Below are 19,535 nucleotides of genomic sequence, written 5' to 3'. Positions count from 1 at the left end.
TTCTTTTTTGAAGGGAATTTTGTATTATTTTAATTATTTTTATGGACAGAAAACTCAACAGTGTACATTTAACCCAGTTCAGTGGCAAGTTCTTTAACCTTTGCCTTTTCGAGCTTGATAATGTGAGCCACAGACTTGAGACCCAGGACATTGCCTCCCCAGTGACAGTGGATCTTGTCGTATCTGTCGTAGTTGGTCCTGATAGCTTCCACCAGCTTAGCCAAAGCTCCTTTGTCTTCTGAGTTAACCTTTGTAAAGGCAACAGTGTTGCAGGTCTTCCTGTGGACTAGATGTCCCAGTCTTGCCTTCCCCTTGATAATGCAGTAAGGGACCCCCTTTTTACAACACTGGGCAGGTAGGCAGAAGACAGCCAGCTCGATGGGATCCACATCGTGTGCAGTCATCACCAGCTGAGCTTTCTTGTTCTCCACCAAGGTGGTGACCATGTTAACTCCTGCTCGAAGGACAGGTGGTCTCTTAGTGGGGATATCCCCTTTGCCGGTAGCTTTCTTCTTGGCCCAGGCCAACAGCCTCTGCTTCTTCTCTTGCTTTGTCTCTGGCCTGTAATTGTGGGCCAACTTAAGCAGTTGAGTAGCTGTTTGGTAGTCCAGGGCCTGGGTGAACTGGTTAATGGCAGGAGGCACTTACATCCACTTCTAGAGGATGGCTCTCTGCCGCTGCAACCTGATATAGTGGGGCCATTTCACAAAGCGGGTGAGTTCTCTTTGGGGCTGGATATCCTGTCCAATGCCAAAATTCTTGGGCCTTTTCTCAAACAGGGGATTCACCACTTTCTTGGCCTCCTGCTTCTTTATGACAGCAGGAGCTGGAGCCATTTTCTTCTCCTTGGCCTTCTTTCCTTTCAGTATCTTGGGTGGCAGGAGGAGAGACCTATGGTTGCCATATTTTTCATCTAGCATTATAACAAATAACTTTGTTTCTAATTTCAGATGATGATATTTTCGCCTTTGAAGAAGGTAAAAAGCAACAATTTTCATATATCAGCGGTGATTTAACCTTACGGATGCAACTAAGATGAACATTGAATGTACTGTTCTCTCTCTAGGCCTAGTTCTTCCTCTTATAAATATGAATCAGTCTAAATGTTGAGAAAATTAGAGGATTGGGAAATCTGCCTTTCCTAAGTAGTAAAAGTTGAAAAGTAGTACAGTAAGATAGCAATCTAATAGCACAGTCATTTTCTACAATGTAGATAATTTTAATCATCACAATAAAGAATGTTTAAAGAAATTGAGGTAGTTTAATCATAGGCAGTGCTGAGATGTGACCATATAATGATCTTTTAGAGAGAAGGCTGCTACTTTTTCTTTGTCTACACAAGGGGTAAAAAAAGAAGAAATGTTTTTAGGAGAAGTGTAACATACGCCTGCCACATGGTTAGTATTCAATAGTATTTTACTAATAGTGTTTACTTAGAAATATTTATCAGAAATAACTTTAAGGTGTCTTTGGACCGATACAATGAGTTACCAAGGAAAGTAAATACATTTTTCCTTCTTCCTTTTTTTACCATTAAAGGAAACCAAAATATTTCACCCTCAAATATACTTCTTTGACATATTTGAGATGGCTATTCAGAGAGCCTGCAGACAGGAATAGCCCGTAAGTCTACCTTTTGTAGGGGAGATTTACATCTGTAGAGAAAATCTACATTGCTGAAATAAATAGCCAGCCTTTCTGTGCTGTGACTTGTCTGGATCTAGGACGGATGGGCTCCTGGGAGAGAGAGACTGAGAGTTTGACACCTCTGGGAATCTAACAGAAACTTACTCTTTTGGAGGGCTGCTACCTGTGAGGTTTCATCTGCATTACAAGACTGCCTTTGGTGGCCATGCTTTTCTTCTCTTCCACCCATAACTGGTCTTGCCAGACTCTAAGCCCCTATTCCGTCTGTAACCTCAGGATGAAAACTTCAACTATCTGACCCTTTCTTTGAGTTTTTCTTATTTTTTATGACTCCTGTGCACATGTGTGCATATTATTATTTTTGTATGCCTTTTCTCCTATTAACCTGCCTTTTGTTGGTTGATTTTCAGTGGACACTCAGAGGGTGAAGGGGAGGTTTTCCCTAGGCTCCTATACCATCTTGCATATTTGGGATATCCCAAGACATCCATGACGCTTGGCTCTCTAGGACATTGAAATCTGGTTAGGGAAGTAAAATATGAAAGCAATGGGGAACAGTCTGCCTTTGGCACTCAGAGATCTCTACATGTTTTCACTTGTCCCATTTCATCCTTATAAGTTAAGAAGCAGGGAAATAGAGTTCATTACAATTTCAAATTATAATTTTGCTGATATTTTCCTCTTCAGGGAAGGTGAGAAGCAAGAATTTTCACATATCAAAGGTGATTTTACCTTGAAGATGCCACTAAGATGAGCTGGGCAGAGAGAATGTTAAGGCAAAGCACTAAATGTTAATGACTAAATTAGAACTGAAAATGAATTTAATCTCTTTAAAGGACAAGAATCAAGGTAACTATTTCAGTAAGGTGTAATGCAAAAAATGCATGATGAATAAAATACATCATAGAAATATGAAGGGTTGGGTTATATGCAAGTATATTATAGGAAAAATTAGTTGATCTGATACTGTATCAGAGTAGCTTCATCATTAAATGACACTGTGTCATTTATGGACTCATTGGCAATTCCTAGAACATCTATTACAGCACTAAAGTGGTCAGGGTTTTCATAAAGTTTTGTGGAAGTCTGAACCTTATTTTCTTAGGTCAAAGGCATGGTAGAAGCAATTTATAAGTAATGTTTTATCAATAAAGTGATTTCTAAGTTTATGATAAATACAAGTGACAGATCCAGTGGAATTTATTGGCTAATGTAATTGCGAAGGCTAGGAAGTGGATCTAATGGGTTTCCAACAATGTCATCGTTTCTGCTGTAATTCCATCTCTCTGCTCTGTTTTCCTCCTGTTGGTTTCATTCGCAGCAGGTTTTGCCATATGGGAGGTAGCAATGCAGCAGTCTCTGGTCCGTATCACTTAGGATCTCATAAGGCATAGGTCCTTTTTCTCTCCAACTTTGTCAGTACCCTCAAAAAGAGTCCTGTTGGCCCATTAGATCTTTTGCCTACCCCAGTGGCAGGAAGACAGGGCCCCAGAGGTAGGGCTGGAGCAGTTCTCCAAAGGAAAGGAAGGTTTCAGTTATTAGAAAAGGGGTGGAAAGAATATATGTCCACCAATATATCACACAACTGCATATAGTGTGCTTTCACATCCTGTGGCAAACAAAAATCTTTCACTAATAGAAAGGAAATGATGGCTTGAAATATTGTGTATAGTGTAAGAAAAAAAAATCCAGATTTTTTTTCATATTCACTCTAATTCCCTAGGTTACAACTAATTAGTACTTCCTGTTTGCTCCCCATATAATTTGCTTACCCCTTGACTCTATCACGTGTTTATCTTCCTTCTGGAGGCCTATCTTACAGAAATAGGATGTGAACACTTGAAGATAGAACTTTGTCTTTTATCTCTTTATTTCCAGTGCCTAGTCCAGTCCTTGGAACACAGAAGCCACTTGATGCTTACTGAGTGGAATTAAATTCTATCCTATCTACTGCTTATGTTAGGAAAGAAGAAAAAAATCTACTAGTCAAGGGCTTTAGGGGGAAAGTCTTTGTTCTCTAGGAGGAAGGGTTTTCCCTAAGTCACTCTTGGCCTTTCTGCTTCTTCATTGCTCCTCCTTAGGGAAAGTGGAATGGCTTATCTAACTGGTGAGTCTGAGATAAGGAAGCACTTCTCACATTCAGATATTGTCCTCCACCAGCCATAGAGGGATGGGACGGGAGCACTGCCTAACCCAGTTTTGGGGAAGCTCACTGTTGCTATGTACCCATGCCTTCTCTCTCTCTCTTTCTCTCTCTCTCTCCCTCTCTTTCTCTGTCTCTCTCTTTCTAATGAAGAGTTTAGCTTTGGAGTTAATGAGCAAAATATTTCCTTACCATAAAGTGAAGCCCATCAAGTGAAAGCAAGTAGAAAGGCACAGAAAGGTTTATCCTTGTCACCATGTGGAAGGACACTTAGGGGAGCAGATCATTTGGTAACTGCTGGTATTTGTGGCCTCTACATCTTGTAAATTCATACACGTCCACATTTGACCTAATTATATTTGTAGACTTTTTTGAAATTTTCAGTTTTAGGTGAATACCAATGAGTACCCAGAGTTTTCTGTGTTTGTTGTCTTCTGGATGTTGGCCCCAAATCCACTCAGGCAACAAATTCTGGAGTTACCTGCTCCTTATCTTTAAAATATATGTAGCCCTTGGTCTCCATTTCTGCTGCCTTTTTTTAACTTATTTTTTAATTTAAAATTGACAAATACAGTTGCATGTATTTATGGGCAGAATGTAATGTTATAATTAATGAATATAATATGGAATAATTAAATCAAACTAGTTAAGATATCCATCACTTCAAACACTTACCAGTTTTGTGGTAAGCACATTTGAAATTTACTCTCAACAATTTTCAAATGTACAGTACATAATTATTCACTATACTCACCACACGATTTGAGCTCCTTATGTATTTTGGATATTAAACCCTAATCAGATGTATGCCTTGAAAATATTTTCTCCCAATCCAAAAGTTGTCGCTTCATGCAGTTGTTTTCCTTGTGGTACAGGGGTTTTTTATTTTGATATAATCCCATTTTTCTATTTTTGCTTCTGTTGCGTGAACTTTTAGGGTCAGGTCTAAAAAATCATTGCCCAGAATAATGTTGTGTAATTTTCCCCCTATCTTTTTTGACAGCCTACAATCAGATATATGAGCAAAGAAATGATTTAAAGTTGCAACTTACATTTAAAAGGGAAGCAGAGTGTAAAATTTTGGATAATTTGCAGCCTGGCTATGTGGCAGAGAAAGAAAAAGCATTTTTAGGAGAGGACTACAAGCAGGCTGAGGAACAACCACTTGCTTTGAAAGATTAGTGTGACTAAAAGGGAGCCAAGTGCTAATTTCCAAGACAATGGGGAAAAGGCATATCAGAGATCTGGAGACAGACTTTGCCATCAGACCCAGAGCATTATAAGGAAATAATGGTTTCAGGGCCCAGGCCTGGGCCGTTGCCCTGCTCAGACTTGAGACACTGCTCTCTGCATGTGGGCTGCTTCAGCTCCATCTCCAGCTCCAGCTCAAAGGGCTCCAGGTACAGCTTGGGCTGCTGGCTCTGGAGGGCACAAGCTGTAAGCTTTAGTGGCTTCCACGTGGTATTATGCCTGCAGGTGCACAGAGTGAAGGAAAACTTTGCAGATTCCCCTAGATTTCAGAGGATGTATTGGAAATCCTGGGTGCCCAGGCAGTAGCCTGCTGCAGAGGTGGAGCCCTTACAGAGAACCTCTACTAGAGCAGTGTGGAGAGGAAATGTGGACTTGGAGCCCCCCACACAGAGTCCTCACCAGGGCACTGCTTTATGGAGTGATGGGAAGAGGGCCACCACCCTCCACATCCCAGAATGGTAGAGCCATGGGCAGCTTGTATCCTGAGCTTGGAAAAGCTGCAGGCACTCAACTCCAACCCATGAGAGCAGTCATGGGGTCTGCATCCTGCAAAGCCACAGGGACAGAACTGCCCATGCACCAGTGTGCCCTGGATGTGGGACATGGAGTCAAAGAAGATTATTTTGGAGCTTTAAGATTTAATGACTGCCGCTGAGCGCGGTGGCTCACGCCTGTAATCCCAGCACTTTGGGAGGCCAAGGTGGGTGGATCATGAGGTCAGGAGATCAAGACCATCCTCGCTAACACGGTGAAACCCCATCTCTACTAAAAGTACAAAAAATTAGCCGGGCGTGGTGGCGGGCGCCTGTAGTCCCAGCTACTCAGGAAGCTGAGGCAGGAGAATGGCGTGAACCCGGGAGGCAGAGCTTGCAGTGAGCAAAGATCACGCCACTGCACTCCAGCCTGGGCGACAGAGCGAGACTCCGTCTCAAAAATAAATAAATAAATAGCCTGAGCGCAGTGGCTCACGCCTGTAATCCCAGCACGCTGGGAGGCCAAGGCAGGAGGATCATGAGGTCAGGAGTTCAAGACCAGTCTGGCCAACATGATGAAACCCAGTCTCTACTAAAAATACAAAAAATTAGCCAGGCATGGTGGCGGGCACCTGTAGTTCCAGCTACTCGGGAGGCTGAGGCAGGAGAATGGCATGAACCCAGGAGGCGGAGCTTGCAGTGAGCAGAGATCACGCCACTGCACTCCAGTCTGGGCAACAAACAATGCAAGACTCAGTCTCAAAAAAAAAAAAAAAAAAAAAAAAGATTTAATGACTGCCCTTCTGGGTTTCAGACCTGCATGGGAACTATAGCCCCTTTCTTTTGGCCAGTTTTTCCCTTTGGAATGTGAATATTTATCCAATGCCCATATTACCGTTGTATCTCAGAAGTAAATAACTTGTTTTTGATCTTACAGGCTCATAGGTGGAAGGAACTCATCTCCAGATGAAACTTTGGACTTTAGACTTGGGACTTTTGATTGAGTTGGAATTGGAACAAATTAAGACTTGGGAGAACTATTGAGAAAGGATGATTATATTTTGCAATGTAAGAAGGACATGAGATTTGGGGAGCTAGAGGCATAATGATGTAGTTTAGATGTTTGTCCCCTCCAAATCTCATGTTAAAATCCCCAGTGTCGGAGGTGGGGCTTGGTGGGAGGTGTTCTGATTATGGGGGCAGATCCTTCATGAATGGCTTAGTACCATCCGTTTGGTGATGAATGAGTTCTTGCTCTGGTGGTTAACATGAAATGTGGCTATTTAAAGAGTGTGGCACCTCCCCCCACTCTTGTTCCTACTCTCAACTTGTGACATGCTAGCTTCCCTTCGCCTCCCACCATGACTATAAGCTTCCTGAGGCCTTACCAGAAGCTGAGCAGATGCCAGCACCATGATTGCTGTAGAGCCTGCACAGCTGTGAGCCAATTAAGCCTCTTTTCTTTATAAATTGCTCAGCCTCAGGTGTTTCTTTTTTTTTTTCTTTTTTTCTTCTTTTTCTTTTTTTTTTTTTTTTTGAGACAGAGTATTGCTCTGTTGCCCAGGCTGGAGTGCCTGGAGGCACGATCTCAGCTCACTGCAACCTCCACCTCCTGGGTTCAAGCGCAACTCTCATGCTTCAGCCACCCAAGGAGCTGGGATTACAGGAGTGTGCTACCAAGCCCAGCTAATTTTTGTATTTTAGTGGAGATGGGGTTTCACCATGTTGGCCAGGCTGGCCTCGAACTCCTGACCTCAAGCGATTCACCCACCTTGGACTCCAAAAGTGCATGAGGCGTGAGCCACTGCGCCTGGGCAGTTATTTCTTTATAGTGATGCAAGAACAGACTAACACAAATGGGTTCAGAATTCAGTTGTGGAAAAGGTGTATAACTTAATAGTCCCCTCAAACCTCACAGAAGAATTTCAGAAAGATCCTATATTTGTTTTTGGATACGTGCAGACAATAGATTAAAATATAAATATCTTGATGTTTTTTATATTACATATTTATATCCCGTCTTTTTCCAAAACAGATTTAAAGTGGCTTCATCTTTGACATGGTAATCTAACCCACGGCATTCAAAAGCCACTAGGACAGAAAAAGAATTTTCTAAGACTGCCTGAAGCACAACTTCATTTGATATGATTTCCTAGCCTAGAATATAATCAGAAAGGCACTGATTTCTTTCTGTTGCTGTTGTTTTTAAGCAAAAAAGATCCTATTCCTCCTCTTCTATTTCTTTGCATGGTGAATAGCTCCACTAGTTACCCAGACACCAAACAACAACCTGGGAATCAACTTCCTCTCTGTTCTGTTGCCCCTTCCCCCAAACAACCACTCGATCATCAAGATTTCTTCCTCGATTTCATATTCAGCCCTACATCCAGGGTCTGAATTCACACCTTGGATTTCTGCTGCCTGGACTAGTCCAGCAGTCCCACTCTGTAGCCCTTCAGTCCCTCTTCTGTACCATGTCCAGAGTGTTCTTTCTAGCAGAACAATGTGATTGTGTTACTCTTGTACTTGAAATCCCTCAATGTCTCTTTCACTGTCTCTGGGATTTATTCCAGACTCCTTAGCATACACACAGGGACCTCAAGGTCTGGCAGCTGCTCAGTTCTCCAGCCGTATATCTCTGAATGGTTTCTCTCTCGGCCTCATTTCTCCATCACCCCTCCTCTCGCTAAACACATACACTAGAACCATTGTGAATTTCTCAGAGTACTTCTTATGGTCTAGGATAGTTCACATTTTTGGGTCCCTTTTGCTGCTCCTCTGCCTATAATTTATCCCTTCCCCTCTTGCCTTCCCTCTACCCCCCAAGGCTGGCTCAGCTTTTAAGACTCAATCGAAGTGCCACCACCTCTCTGAAGCCTTTTTCACACTTCACCCTTAGGAAGAATGAAGCATCTTCTTCCTCTTCTTCCCTTCCTTGTCTGTAATCCTCAACACATTTTTTTTTTCATGAATTGTTTGCAACACTGTTTGCTTTCACTAGACTGAAAGATCTTAGGGACAAAGTCCAAGTTATGCTCCTTCTGCTGTCTCTAATATCTAACATCATTCCTGACACTTCAGCAGTATTTCATAAATGTTTATTGACTAAATGCATATTTACCTATGCATGAAAGAGTAACAGTTTCAGAGTTTTTGTTAGCTGCATTCCTTCACTTCCTATCAGTTTGGGGAAATAGATTTAGCACCCACAAAATGATTGGGGGTCCCCTGTACTGCAAATATTTGACTTTAAGAAGTAGGTGGCTGGGTATGATAGCTCATGCTTATAATCCCAACATATTGGGAGGCCAAGGCAGAAGGATCGCTTAAGCCCAGGAGTTTGAGACCAGCCTGAGTGATGTAGTAGGGACCCAGTCTCTATGAAAAACCATATATATTAGCCAGGCATGGTGGCATGTGCCTCCGGAATTGGCTGAAGCGGGAGGATTGCTTGAGCCTGGGAGGTCAAGGTTGTAGTGAGCCATGATTGTGCCACTGCACTCCAGCCTGGATGACAGAGTGAGACCCTGTCTCAAAACAATAATAATAAATAAAGAAGTAGGCCCGTGAACAGCGTCAGCAGTTTCAGCTACTAATAGTAGCAGTCTTTGTTCCTCTTAGAGTGCAGAGGGCTGCTGGTAACTTTTGATCTTTATTAAAACACCCATACACAGTAAGATTGCTTGGGAATCCAAGGCAGAATATATCTGTGTGGTTTGAGAGAGGACTTTAAAGTGTTAGAGAGTCTAATCTTTTTAGAGCACACTAAAAAGAGAGTAGATACACTACCCCAGGGCAGAGATGAAATAATGAATTTGCTGAATATTCCATGTGGGCCCTGAACATCAACAGGGCAAGAGAGAAGTCAAAAAATGAAAAGTACTGGTAAGGTCAGCAAGTACCTATCTTGGTACCCAGTGGTACCAAGGGACCATTGCATGGACCATGCTCTGGGAGGGCATGAGAAAAATTAAGGGCAAAGGACATTCCCTCAAAGAGTTTACCAGTTTAAAGCTTTAATGTCACTGAAACTAATATGTCTTCTGTGACAAGCTTTGATGATAAATGTAGACTAAGTTTTTTAAAACTATATAAAAATTTAAAATACTTTACAAAGCACGAACAATTTTCTTAGGCCTGCCTTGGTAGCAAGAACAGTTTGTAATGACTGAAAAGTGAAGAATCTATGGTATATTCATGGTGTAAATCAGGTATTGCAAGCTGGTGCCCTCTGGGCTGGAGTCATACAATATTTTCAAATTCAGGAAATTTTAAATAAAAATTAAGATTTCTTACTTGTGATTTCCTTGTGCTCTCAGGTCAAAATAGTTTATGCAAGACTTGATGGTTTGAAATAAAATTGTACAAAGGCATTCGACTTTGGCTAAATGGATTCTGGTATAAATGCAAAGGATATTTAACTTACTTGGGAGTTCATAGGCATAATGCATATGTTTGTTTAAAAACAAAAGAAGCAATTGAAGATTAACATTGACTTTGTCTTGCCTGGCACGGTGGCTCACGCCTGTAATCCCAGCACTTTGGGAGGCCAAGGTAGGCAGAGCATGAGGTCATGAGATCGAGACCATCCTGGCTAACAGAGTGAAACCCCGTCTCTACTAAAATACAAAAAAATTAGCCAGACGTGGTGGGGGGCACCTGTAGTCCCAGCTACTCGGAAGGCTGAGGCAGGAGAATGGCAGGAACCCGGGAGGCAGAGCTTGCAGTGAGCCAAGATCGTGCCACTGCACTCCAACCTGGGCGATACTGACTTTGTCTCATAGTTTAGATCCGGGATAAACAAACCTTTTCTGTAAAGGGCCAGAATATTTTAGGCCTTTATTTATTTTAGGTTTTGCAGGTCCTATGATCTGTGTTGCAGCTAAACAGCTCTGCCACTGTAGTGTGAAGTCACCACAGACGACACCTGAACAAATGAGCACGGCTGTGTTCGGTAAAACTTTGTTTGTGAACACTGAAATTTGAAATTTATATAATTTCTACACGCCACAAAATATTTTTTGTCTTTTTTTCAGCTATTTAAAACTATAATAACTATTCTGAGCTCATGGGCTATATAAAAACAAGAGATGGACCTCATTTGACATATAGGCCAAATGGACATTGGCTGAGTGTCATTGTAAAATCTTGATCATAGGCTTTTTAGACCTGATTAGCCTAAAAGGAACAAACTAGGATGTTCTGTTCTCTTTACAGGGCAAAGGAATTCTCATTTCCCTACTTTTTATTTTATTTTTTATTTTCTCATTTTTTTTTTTTTTTTGGATGGAGTCTTGCTCTGCCACCCAGGCTGGAGTGCAATGGCACCATCTCGGCTCACTGCAACCTCCGCCTCCCAGGTTCAAGCAATTCTCCTGCCTCACCCTCCCTAGAAGCTGGGATTACAGGTGCGTGCCCCATGCCCAGCTAATTTCTGTATTTTTAGTAGAGATGGGGTTTCACCATGTTGGCCAGGCTGGTCTCGAACTCTAGACCTCAGGTGATCCACCCGCCTCGGCCTCCCAAAGTGCTGGGGTTATAGGCATGAGCCACCAAGCCTGGCTTCCCTACTTTTTTATATTCATGGGGAGCTTGGTTGATATCCTGCTTGAACATGGAAGACCCAAGTTGCTCACCCTGTGTTTTCCAAAGCCTTAAAGGCTAGTCTACATTTCAGACAGCCCAGGTGATGAGGGAGCCTTGTGTTTTCTGTGAGGAACCTTATCCCTTAAGCATCTATATCCCAGTCATACTTATGCATGGAAAGGCTAAGTAAAATCTATTAATATCCTAGCTAGAAAGAAAACTATAAAATTACACATAGATGCAAGCTTGTGTGTATTCTGCAGTTCAAAGTGTAGTCAGCAAAAAAAGCATACACACTATCGCACTGGGAGGAAATCGGTGTCTTTGAAATCAAATACCCTGCCATTGGCATATCCAGGCTTGAAACTCGGCTGCAGCTTTTAGCTTCCACCACATGTTTACATTGGAAATCTCTCTGTGCACATATAGAGTTCGTTCTCTTATGAAATCATGTCTCTAGGGAAGGATAATTTAAAGCCATTTCCGTTTGTTATGTCTGAGCTGAACTAGACTATTAGGGCTTGTTAACGCTGGATAAACTTGAGCCCTGTAACTGCCTTCATCTGCAGATTATAGAATCTGTCCAACAAATTGCATTCTGATGTTTTCAGAATGATGGCTAAGCAAGCAAGGGCCTTTTAATTTATATTCTATCACCGTGGTTGTCAGGAATCACAGTTTTGACTTTCATGCTTACTTGGTATAGCAGCAATGATATGACTCTTGAATGGACCAAATCCAGCAGTAATTGAGACACTAAACTGCATCTGCATGTTACTATAGCAGAGCAAGCAAAGGCTGACAGTCAGAAAATTGCTGGTGAAGCATCTTTCTTCAGAGTGCCTCCCTTCCCTCAGTCTTAGCATAAATCAGTGTTAGGCCCACTGAAATATCGTGTGTGGTCTGCATTTAGAAATTTTATTTGAAAATAAGACAGATGGATAAATGAAAACAAGTTTTCTTTAGGCTAGTGTTAAGTAAATAGAATTAAGTGAACATAGACAGTTTCCCTGATTTAGTGAAGGGGAGATGGTGGTTGCCCCAGGATATCTAACTCCCTCTACCTCTATTCATCAAATCCACTGAACACATTTGCCTTCAGTTTGGCTTAATATCATTCACTGTTTTAGATAGTGGGATACTGGAAGGTAGAAATTACATCTGTTTGACTTCTTTTGTGAACCAATCTAGCAGAACTACCAGTACAGTCTTCAGTAAAATCACAAATAGGATGGCACCAGGCAATAGTGTGACTATCCAACATGGCATCCCCTAACTGGGAAAGGAATCCTTTCTTCATGGCTCTGGCCTTAGTGTCAGTAGCTCCACTGAATTCACTTCTTTTCAATAAACTTGTAGAAGGTACTGCCCTAAGCCCTGAGGTTGGGGACAGTGGTGGTGGTAGGATACAGAGACAAATAAGACATAGACCCTGCCCAAAAGGTGACTATATACATAAAGCACCCTAATCCAGACCAGACTCAAAGAATGCTAGAAATGAAGGGCAGACATAGGGCAGTGGCATTTTGAGTAAGAAATAGGGTTTTAACTGCTAGGGTCTTCCTAGAGAGAAGAACCTGCTAGACTAGGGGAACAGCATGAACTAAAGACCAGAAGTAGAAAAGTACTACTTTTTGTACCAAAAGTAGAAAAGACCAAAAGTGTTGAGGGAGAATGGGAATAATTCCTCTCTCTCTTTCCTTTTTTCCCTTTATTCTTTATTCAATAATTATTTGATGAATGTTTATGGTAAACCAAACAGACACAGCTCCTGCCCACACAAAGCTTACAGTCTAGAGGAGGAACAACCATGAATCAAAGAAGCCCAAAGTAAATAACAAATTACAGCCCTGACCCTTACCTCAAAGGAGAGGGGTACATTGACTAAGAGAGCGCATTATAGGAGATTGGAACATACTTTACAAGCCTTTACTGGAGAGATGTCCTGAAGAGAGAGGAGGCATTGATTAGAGGAGAGCGCTCTATGGAGAGGAGTCAGCGTGGACACTGAGACTGCAAGAGTGAGGGAATGTGTGGGATTAGACCACAGTCAGGGAGCAGAACACAGTGGGGTTTCTGGTCTTTATTCTAAGGGCAAAGAAAAGCTATTGACCTGTTTCTAGCAAAAGATGGGGTAAGGTAATGAGATTTGCTAGTTGGAAAGATCCCACTAGCTGCAGTGTAGAGAATGAATTAGATGGGTGTAGAGGGGCCCCTGCCAGGAGGTGGATGCAGTTGTCCATGGGGGATATTCTGGTTTCTTTGCACTGGAGTAATGAGGATGGGGATGAAAAGAAGGGAATATGTTTAAGAGCTGATAATGAGCTTGGCCTTGGAAACACTGAGTTTGATGCACCTTTGAGACACTAAGAAGACATACCGGCAAGATATAGGTGTACTGGAGCTCAGTGAAGAGGTCTGGGCTGGAGATAAACAATTGAGTCATCTCCTTATAGGTGATAATTGAGCCGTAAAAGTGGATAAATAAATATTAGTTGAATGAATGATAGAATTAATGAATGGATGGTACTGGGTGAGGAAAGAGCACAGAGTAACAAGAGGGCTTAAACAACTTTGTGGTGCTGTATTTCTGTAACTATTACTTATCAGTTGTGAGACTGGACAAAGTGATTTTCCTCTGGCCAGGTCTGATGCCTCCTATGGACACATTGTGAAAGCCAGCAGGAACCTAGAAAGTGACCAGGCTACCCCCTTGCCCACATAGAAACATGTCTCCTAACTCTTCCACCTTACCAATAGGTGGGCTCTAAGAGTTCACATAAAAGGTGGTTGTTTGGATTGTAGAAGTCTCTTCCCAAAAGAAGCTCCTACTTTCCTAGGGAGATGCCACCACAGACCCTGATTAACCAAGGTCCTTTCTGTGAGACATTATGTTCAATAGGACCTTGAGGTGTTAGAACCTATTTCCTCACAGATGCCTGGGCATAGGCCTGGACTCTTCCCCAGACTCCTCCCATCCCACTTGCCAGGCACTGAGAAACAGGACTTTCCACTTGTTTGTGGAAGGCAAGGACTTCATGGCTTCAGAGAGGGAGCTCCAGGGGTTTCCGGGACACTTACCAGTATAAATTCCCTGAGGTTCTTCTAGGTCTGTGCTTGAATTCATTCATTCATTCCCTCCTTATCTTTCCTGAGGACCCCAAGAATTGGCCTGCCTGTGTCCTTTGCTTTCACTTTCAGCAGGTGGGGGTCTGGCACAGTTGGGGGAAGGGTTTTGATGGGGAAAGTGAGGCTGGTACTATTTTTCCTCCCATGTTTAGCCTATAGAGTATAGTCATAATACTTCTCCTCAACGTTTCAGTCCTGAAGCAAGCACACAGCTCATTGGAAGTTTCTAAGGATTTTTATTATTAGCAATGTCAGAAAGCAAGTTGAAAGCAAAACAGCCCCCTGTGGGCCTCTTCCCTAGCCTTTCCTTGTTTTGTGTTGTTTTCCTCATGCCCAGGAGGAACACATATCCCAATTCCTGAGGACAGTCCTGATTTGCAACTGGCATCTTGGCACAACTGCCAATAGTACCGCCTTTAAAAAATTTAGACACTCATGGTCATGCTACTTAACCCCATAAAGAAAAATAAAGTAATGCATTGGTGGTAATAGTGGATTTACAAAAGACTACAATAATCTCGATCTGCATTTTAGCGAGAGGATATGAGCCACAGAGTGATTTCTTTGGTATTTTTCCCAACAGCTGGACTGGGCCTCTGTGTGTGTAGGTGAGGGATGGGGTACAGAGGGGAGGACTTGTGGGAACTGCTGGAATATCAGAGCTAGAATATTGCCACAGAAATGTGTCTATCTTTTCTCCTGTCTCTTTCTCAGTAACCAGATCTACCATGGAAGACTCAGACTGGCACTTTGGCAAGGTGAGATGAAAGATCAGGGCTGAGGAAGGTGCATTTGCAGGCACTGTGGGGTCCACAGCAGAGAGGATAAAAACATGGAGGCAGAGGTGCATCCGAGTCATAACAGCACAGAGCCGGGTGTTGGGGTTGGGGCCTGAGCCATTGTTGTCTGGCTGTCGCAGCAGGGGGAAAGGAGGACAGAAGTGTCAATGTTTCGTTTAGAATTTTTCTAAAAAGTTGCCACTTTGGGTGAAGGCCTCAGTAAGACCTTCCCTTCCACATAACTATGCTTCTATTAGAAGTATCTGAGCAGTTCAGGCCATCCACGTGGTGCAACTCTGTGGGGTACCCTCAAGCCCATGGGTCTCTAGGGGTTGTGCCTAAGTCACATGTATACGTTCCACCTGTGATGTTAGGCAAGCAAGCATATGATTCTTTCTCATCACCACTTCCATGAAACAAAGACATTTTAGAACTGTTGATGATAGCAGCAATGTTTTCTTGACAAAGAGATTACTTGTAAAGTAGTAAAGAACATTAGAAAAAGGAGCTATAGTCATGTGGTCACTGCTCTTTGTGGTGCTATATAGGTGGTGTGTCTATTGTAAGAACTTTTGTGTCTTCCAATAGTGTTTTTTGTTTTTTGGTTTTTTGGGTTTTTTTGTTTTTGTTTTTGTTTTTGTTTTTTGAGACGGAGTCTCGCTCTGTTGCCAGTCTGGAGTGCAAGGGCGTGATTTCGGCTCACGGCAACCTTCGCCTCCCAGGTTCAAGTGATTTTGCTGCCTCAGCCTCCAGAGTAGCTGGGACTACAGGCACACGCCACCACGCCCGGCTAATTTTTACTTTTAGTAGAGACGGAGTTTCACCATGTTAGCCAGGATGGTCTCAATCCCTTGACCTCGTGATCTACCCACCTCAGCCTCCCAAAGTGTTGGGATTACAGGCGTGAGCCACCGCGCCCGGCCCCAATAATGTTTTAAACAAGTAAAATGAAGTTTGTCACTTCTGCGTGCTTACAAGCTTAAACATCAAAAGAATAGGCCAGGTGTGGTGGCTCACACCTGTAATCCCAGAACTTTAGGAGACCAAGTTGGGAGGATCACTTGAGCCTGGGAGTCCAAGACCAGCCTGGGCAACAAAGCAAGATCCTGTCTCTACAAAAGATTTGTTTATTTTTTTATTTTTTTATTATTAAGAATCCAAAGAGTTTATACATTTAGGTGGGGAAGGTAACCCTTGGGAAGCCCTGGGCTAGCCTCTCGGTTTGCTCATGATTCAAGTAGCAAAAAGAAGAAGTAGTGGACTCAGGACAGAATTTTGACATGGGAGCCCCATTTCATTCTCTGAGGTCTGAAATGCCAAGTTTAAGCCTCTTGGCCTCATTGTGACTCGATTTCCCTTTCTGTGAAATGAGAAGATAGTCCCAGTATTAGAGTACTATCTGAGTACCTTCAGGCTTTTTAGGAAGAACTCTAGTGAGTAAGCTCTCTGGCTGTAGAGGGGACCGTGATGCACAGTAAAAAGAACCCCATCTTGTCACTGGAGGGATATAGGCAGCCGCCCAATGGGAGTTCCCAAACTGTAGAGATGGCACGCTTGCTTTGGTGGGACTAGTGCAGATGTATTTTTCATGTCCCATTTCTTATGTTGCCTATTTTTGGAGACATATTTGTTTGTTAACTCTTTGAGTTTCATAAAGAAAACATTAATACAAATTTTATTGAGTGCTAGGTTAGCTCCAATATCCTCAAAATAGATTGGGCATTTTAGAATTCACCTTAATGTTACCTGGAACCCAAAAAGATTAGCCTAAAAAGTTTAGCTCCTCATTTTGTTACTGGCTTCATTCTGATTTTGGAAACAACAGAAAGTAAAGTGGAACTGGGGTTTGTGGGTCTATTAGATTCTCTAATTTAATCTCGCCAATCTATTCCTGATATTAATAAACTCTTTCTAATATCAGTTGGCCATGGTTGTCATTCTGGTAAATACCTCCCTGGAACTGGACTGAATAAAATTCATCAGACTTGCTGGTCACAGTTGGAGATTGGTTCAGTGGTTTGGGTTTTTTTTTTCTACCAAAGTGAAAATAGAATTATTGTTATTATTGTTTTCTAGTTTTAAAATGACTAAAAGTACAAAGGAAAAATGGAAAAGTCAATTTAAATCCTACTGCTGAGAGAAATAACATTTTGGTGAGCAACTCTCCAGATCACTCTCAGAATGTGCATATTATACTTCCATGTGCCACTGTTAGAAAACAAAATCATCCTGTACTTTCTCATTGTGGACAACTCTATGACCATAAGTAATGACACCATTAATTATAGTGACAGTATATAATATTCCAGTAAACAGCTGTGCTATTATTCATTTATGCATTTCCCAATTATTATTCATTTAGGTTTTTTATATTGCTTACTATCATTTAAAAATTGCAGTAAACATCCTTTTACATCCAGATTTCCAAATTTGTCTTAATTATCTCCCAGGTTATAGAGCCATATCTTGAGGATATTGTAGACATGGTTCCAGACCATTGCAATAAAGTAAATATTGCAATAAAATGAAATACATTTTTTGGTTTCCCAGTGCATATAAAAGTTATGTTGGCCGGGCGCAGTGGCTCACGCCTGTAATCCCAGCACTTTAGGAGGCAGAGGCAGGTGGATCACGAGGTCAAGAGATCGAGACTATCCTGGCTTACAGGGTGAAACCCCATCTCTACTAAATAAATACAAAAAAATTAGCCGGACGCGGTGACGGGCTCCTGTGGTCCCAGCTACTCCAGAGGCTGAGGCGGGAGAATGGCATGAACCCAGGAGGCAGAGCTTGCAGTGAGCCGAGGTTGTGTCACTGCACTCCAACCTGGGTGACAGAGCGAGACTCTGTCTCAAAAAAAAAAAAAAAAAAGCTATGTTTACACTATACCCTATTAAAAGTGTGCAATAGTATTGTATTTTAAAAAAACAATATAGATTACCTAAATTTAAAATACTTAATTGCTAAAAAAAAAAAAAAATGCTAGGGATCATCGGAGACTTCAGTGAATTATAATCTTGCTGGTGAAGGGTCTTGCCTTTGTGTTGAAGGTTGCTGACTGTTCAGGGGGTGGTTGCTGAAGGTTGGAGTGGCTGTAGCGATTTCTTAAAAAATGACAATAATGAAGTTTGCCTTATGGATTGACTCTTTATTATGAAAGATTGCTCTGTAGCATGCATGCTGTTTGATAACATTTTATCCACGGTAGAACTTCTTTCAAAATTGGAGTCAATCCTTTCAAACCCTGCCACTGCTTTGTCAACTAAGTTTCTGTGATATTCTAAATCCCTTGTTGTCATTTCAACATTGTTCATAGCATCCTCACCAGTAGATTCCATCTCAAGAGACCACTTTCTTTGCTCATCCAAAAGAAGCAACTCCTCATCATATTTTGTCATGAGATTACAGCAATTCAGTCACATATTTGGGCTTCATTTCTAATTCTAATTCTCTTACTATTTCCGCCATATCTGCAGTAACTTCTTCCAATGAAGTCTTGAACCCCTCAAAGTCATTCATGAAGGTTAGAATCTTATTCCAAGCTCCTATTAAGGATGGTATTTTGACCTCCTCCTATAGATCACGAATCTTCTGAATGGCATCCAGAATGCTGAATCCTTTCCAGAAGATTTTCAACTTACTTTGCCCAGATCCATAAGAGGAATCACTATCTATGGCAGCTATAGCCTTACAAATTGTATTTCTTAAATAATAAGACTTAAAAGTCAAAATTACTCCTTGATCCACGGGCTGCAGCAGGCATGAAAACAACATTAACCTTGTACATCTTCATCAGAGCTCTTCGGTGACCAGCTACTCTGTCAATGAGTAGTACTATTTTGAAAGAGATCTCTTTTTTCTGAGCACTAAGTCTCAATGGTGGGCTTAAAATATTCAGTAAACCATGCTGCAAACAGATGTGCTGCCATCCATTCCTTGTTGTTCCATTTCTAGAGCACAGACAGCCATTTTCAACATGCCTTCCTCACTAAGCTTAATCATTTCTAGCTTTAAAGTGAGAGATATGTGACTCTTCCTTTCACTTGAACACTTAGAGGCCATTGTAGGGTTAATTGGTCTAATTTCAATGTTCTTGGCCTAATTTCAATGTTATTGTGTCTCAGGGAATAGAGAGGCCTGAGAAGAGGAAAAGATGGGGAAGGGCTGGTTGTTGGAAAGTCAGAATACACACATTTATTAAGTTTGCTGTCTTACAGAGGTGTGGTTGATGGTGCCCAAAACAATTACAAGAGTAACGTAAAATATCACTGATCATAGATCACCACAACAGATATAATTATAATGGAAAAGTTTGAAATAGTGCGAGAATGACCAAAACATGACACAGACATGAAGTAAGCGCATGCTGTTGGAAAAAGGGTGCCAAAAGACTTGTCGACGCGCTTGCCACAAACGTTCAATTTGTAGAAAAACATAGCATCTGCAAAGCGCAATACAGCGACACAGGCCTGCCTGTACTCCTGAAGTAATGTTGATGATCGATGGGTCCGAGGCATGTTTCAGTTT

The 19,535-nt window shown here is 41.9% G+C and overlaps 2 protein-coding genes across 24 annotated transcripts in view; one reads left to right on the top strand and one right to left on the bottom strand.

Moving 5' to 3' along the window:
* Window positions 1–19,535, top strand: part of RAD51B (RAD51 paralog B) — an 890,780-nt gene that overhangs the window by 539,360 nt on the left and 331,885 nt on the right. The gene's annotated exons all lie outside the window — the stretch shown is intronic.
* Window positions 23–784, bottom strand: LOC129487312 (large ribosomal subunit protein eL8-like). Its single transcript, XM_063645379.1, has one exon. The coding sequence runs from the start codon at window positions 444–446 to the stop codon at window positions 69–71; it is 378 nt and encodes a 125-aa protein (XP_063501449.1). The 5' UTR covers window positions 447–784; the 3' UTR covers window positions 23–68.

The sequence above is a fragment of the Symphalangus syndactylus genome, chromosome 8, assembly GCF_028878055.3.
Source record: "Symphalangus syndactylus isolate Jambi chromosome 8, NHGRI_mSymSyn1-v2.1_pri, whole genome shotgun sequence".
Lineage (NCBI taxonomy): Eukaryota > Metazoa > Chordata > Mammalia > Primates > Hylobatidae > Symphalangus > Symphalangus syndactylus.
Note: the sequence above shows the minus strand (reverse complement) of the source record. Positions and strands in the feature narration are given on the sequence as shown.

Bases quoted from the DNA above. Each gene is read 5' to 3' on its own strand.
- LOC129487312 (XM_063645379.1), bottom strand. From the start codon at position 446: ATGGTCACCACCTTGGTGGAGAACAAGAAAGCTCAGCTGGTGATGACT.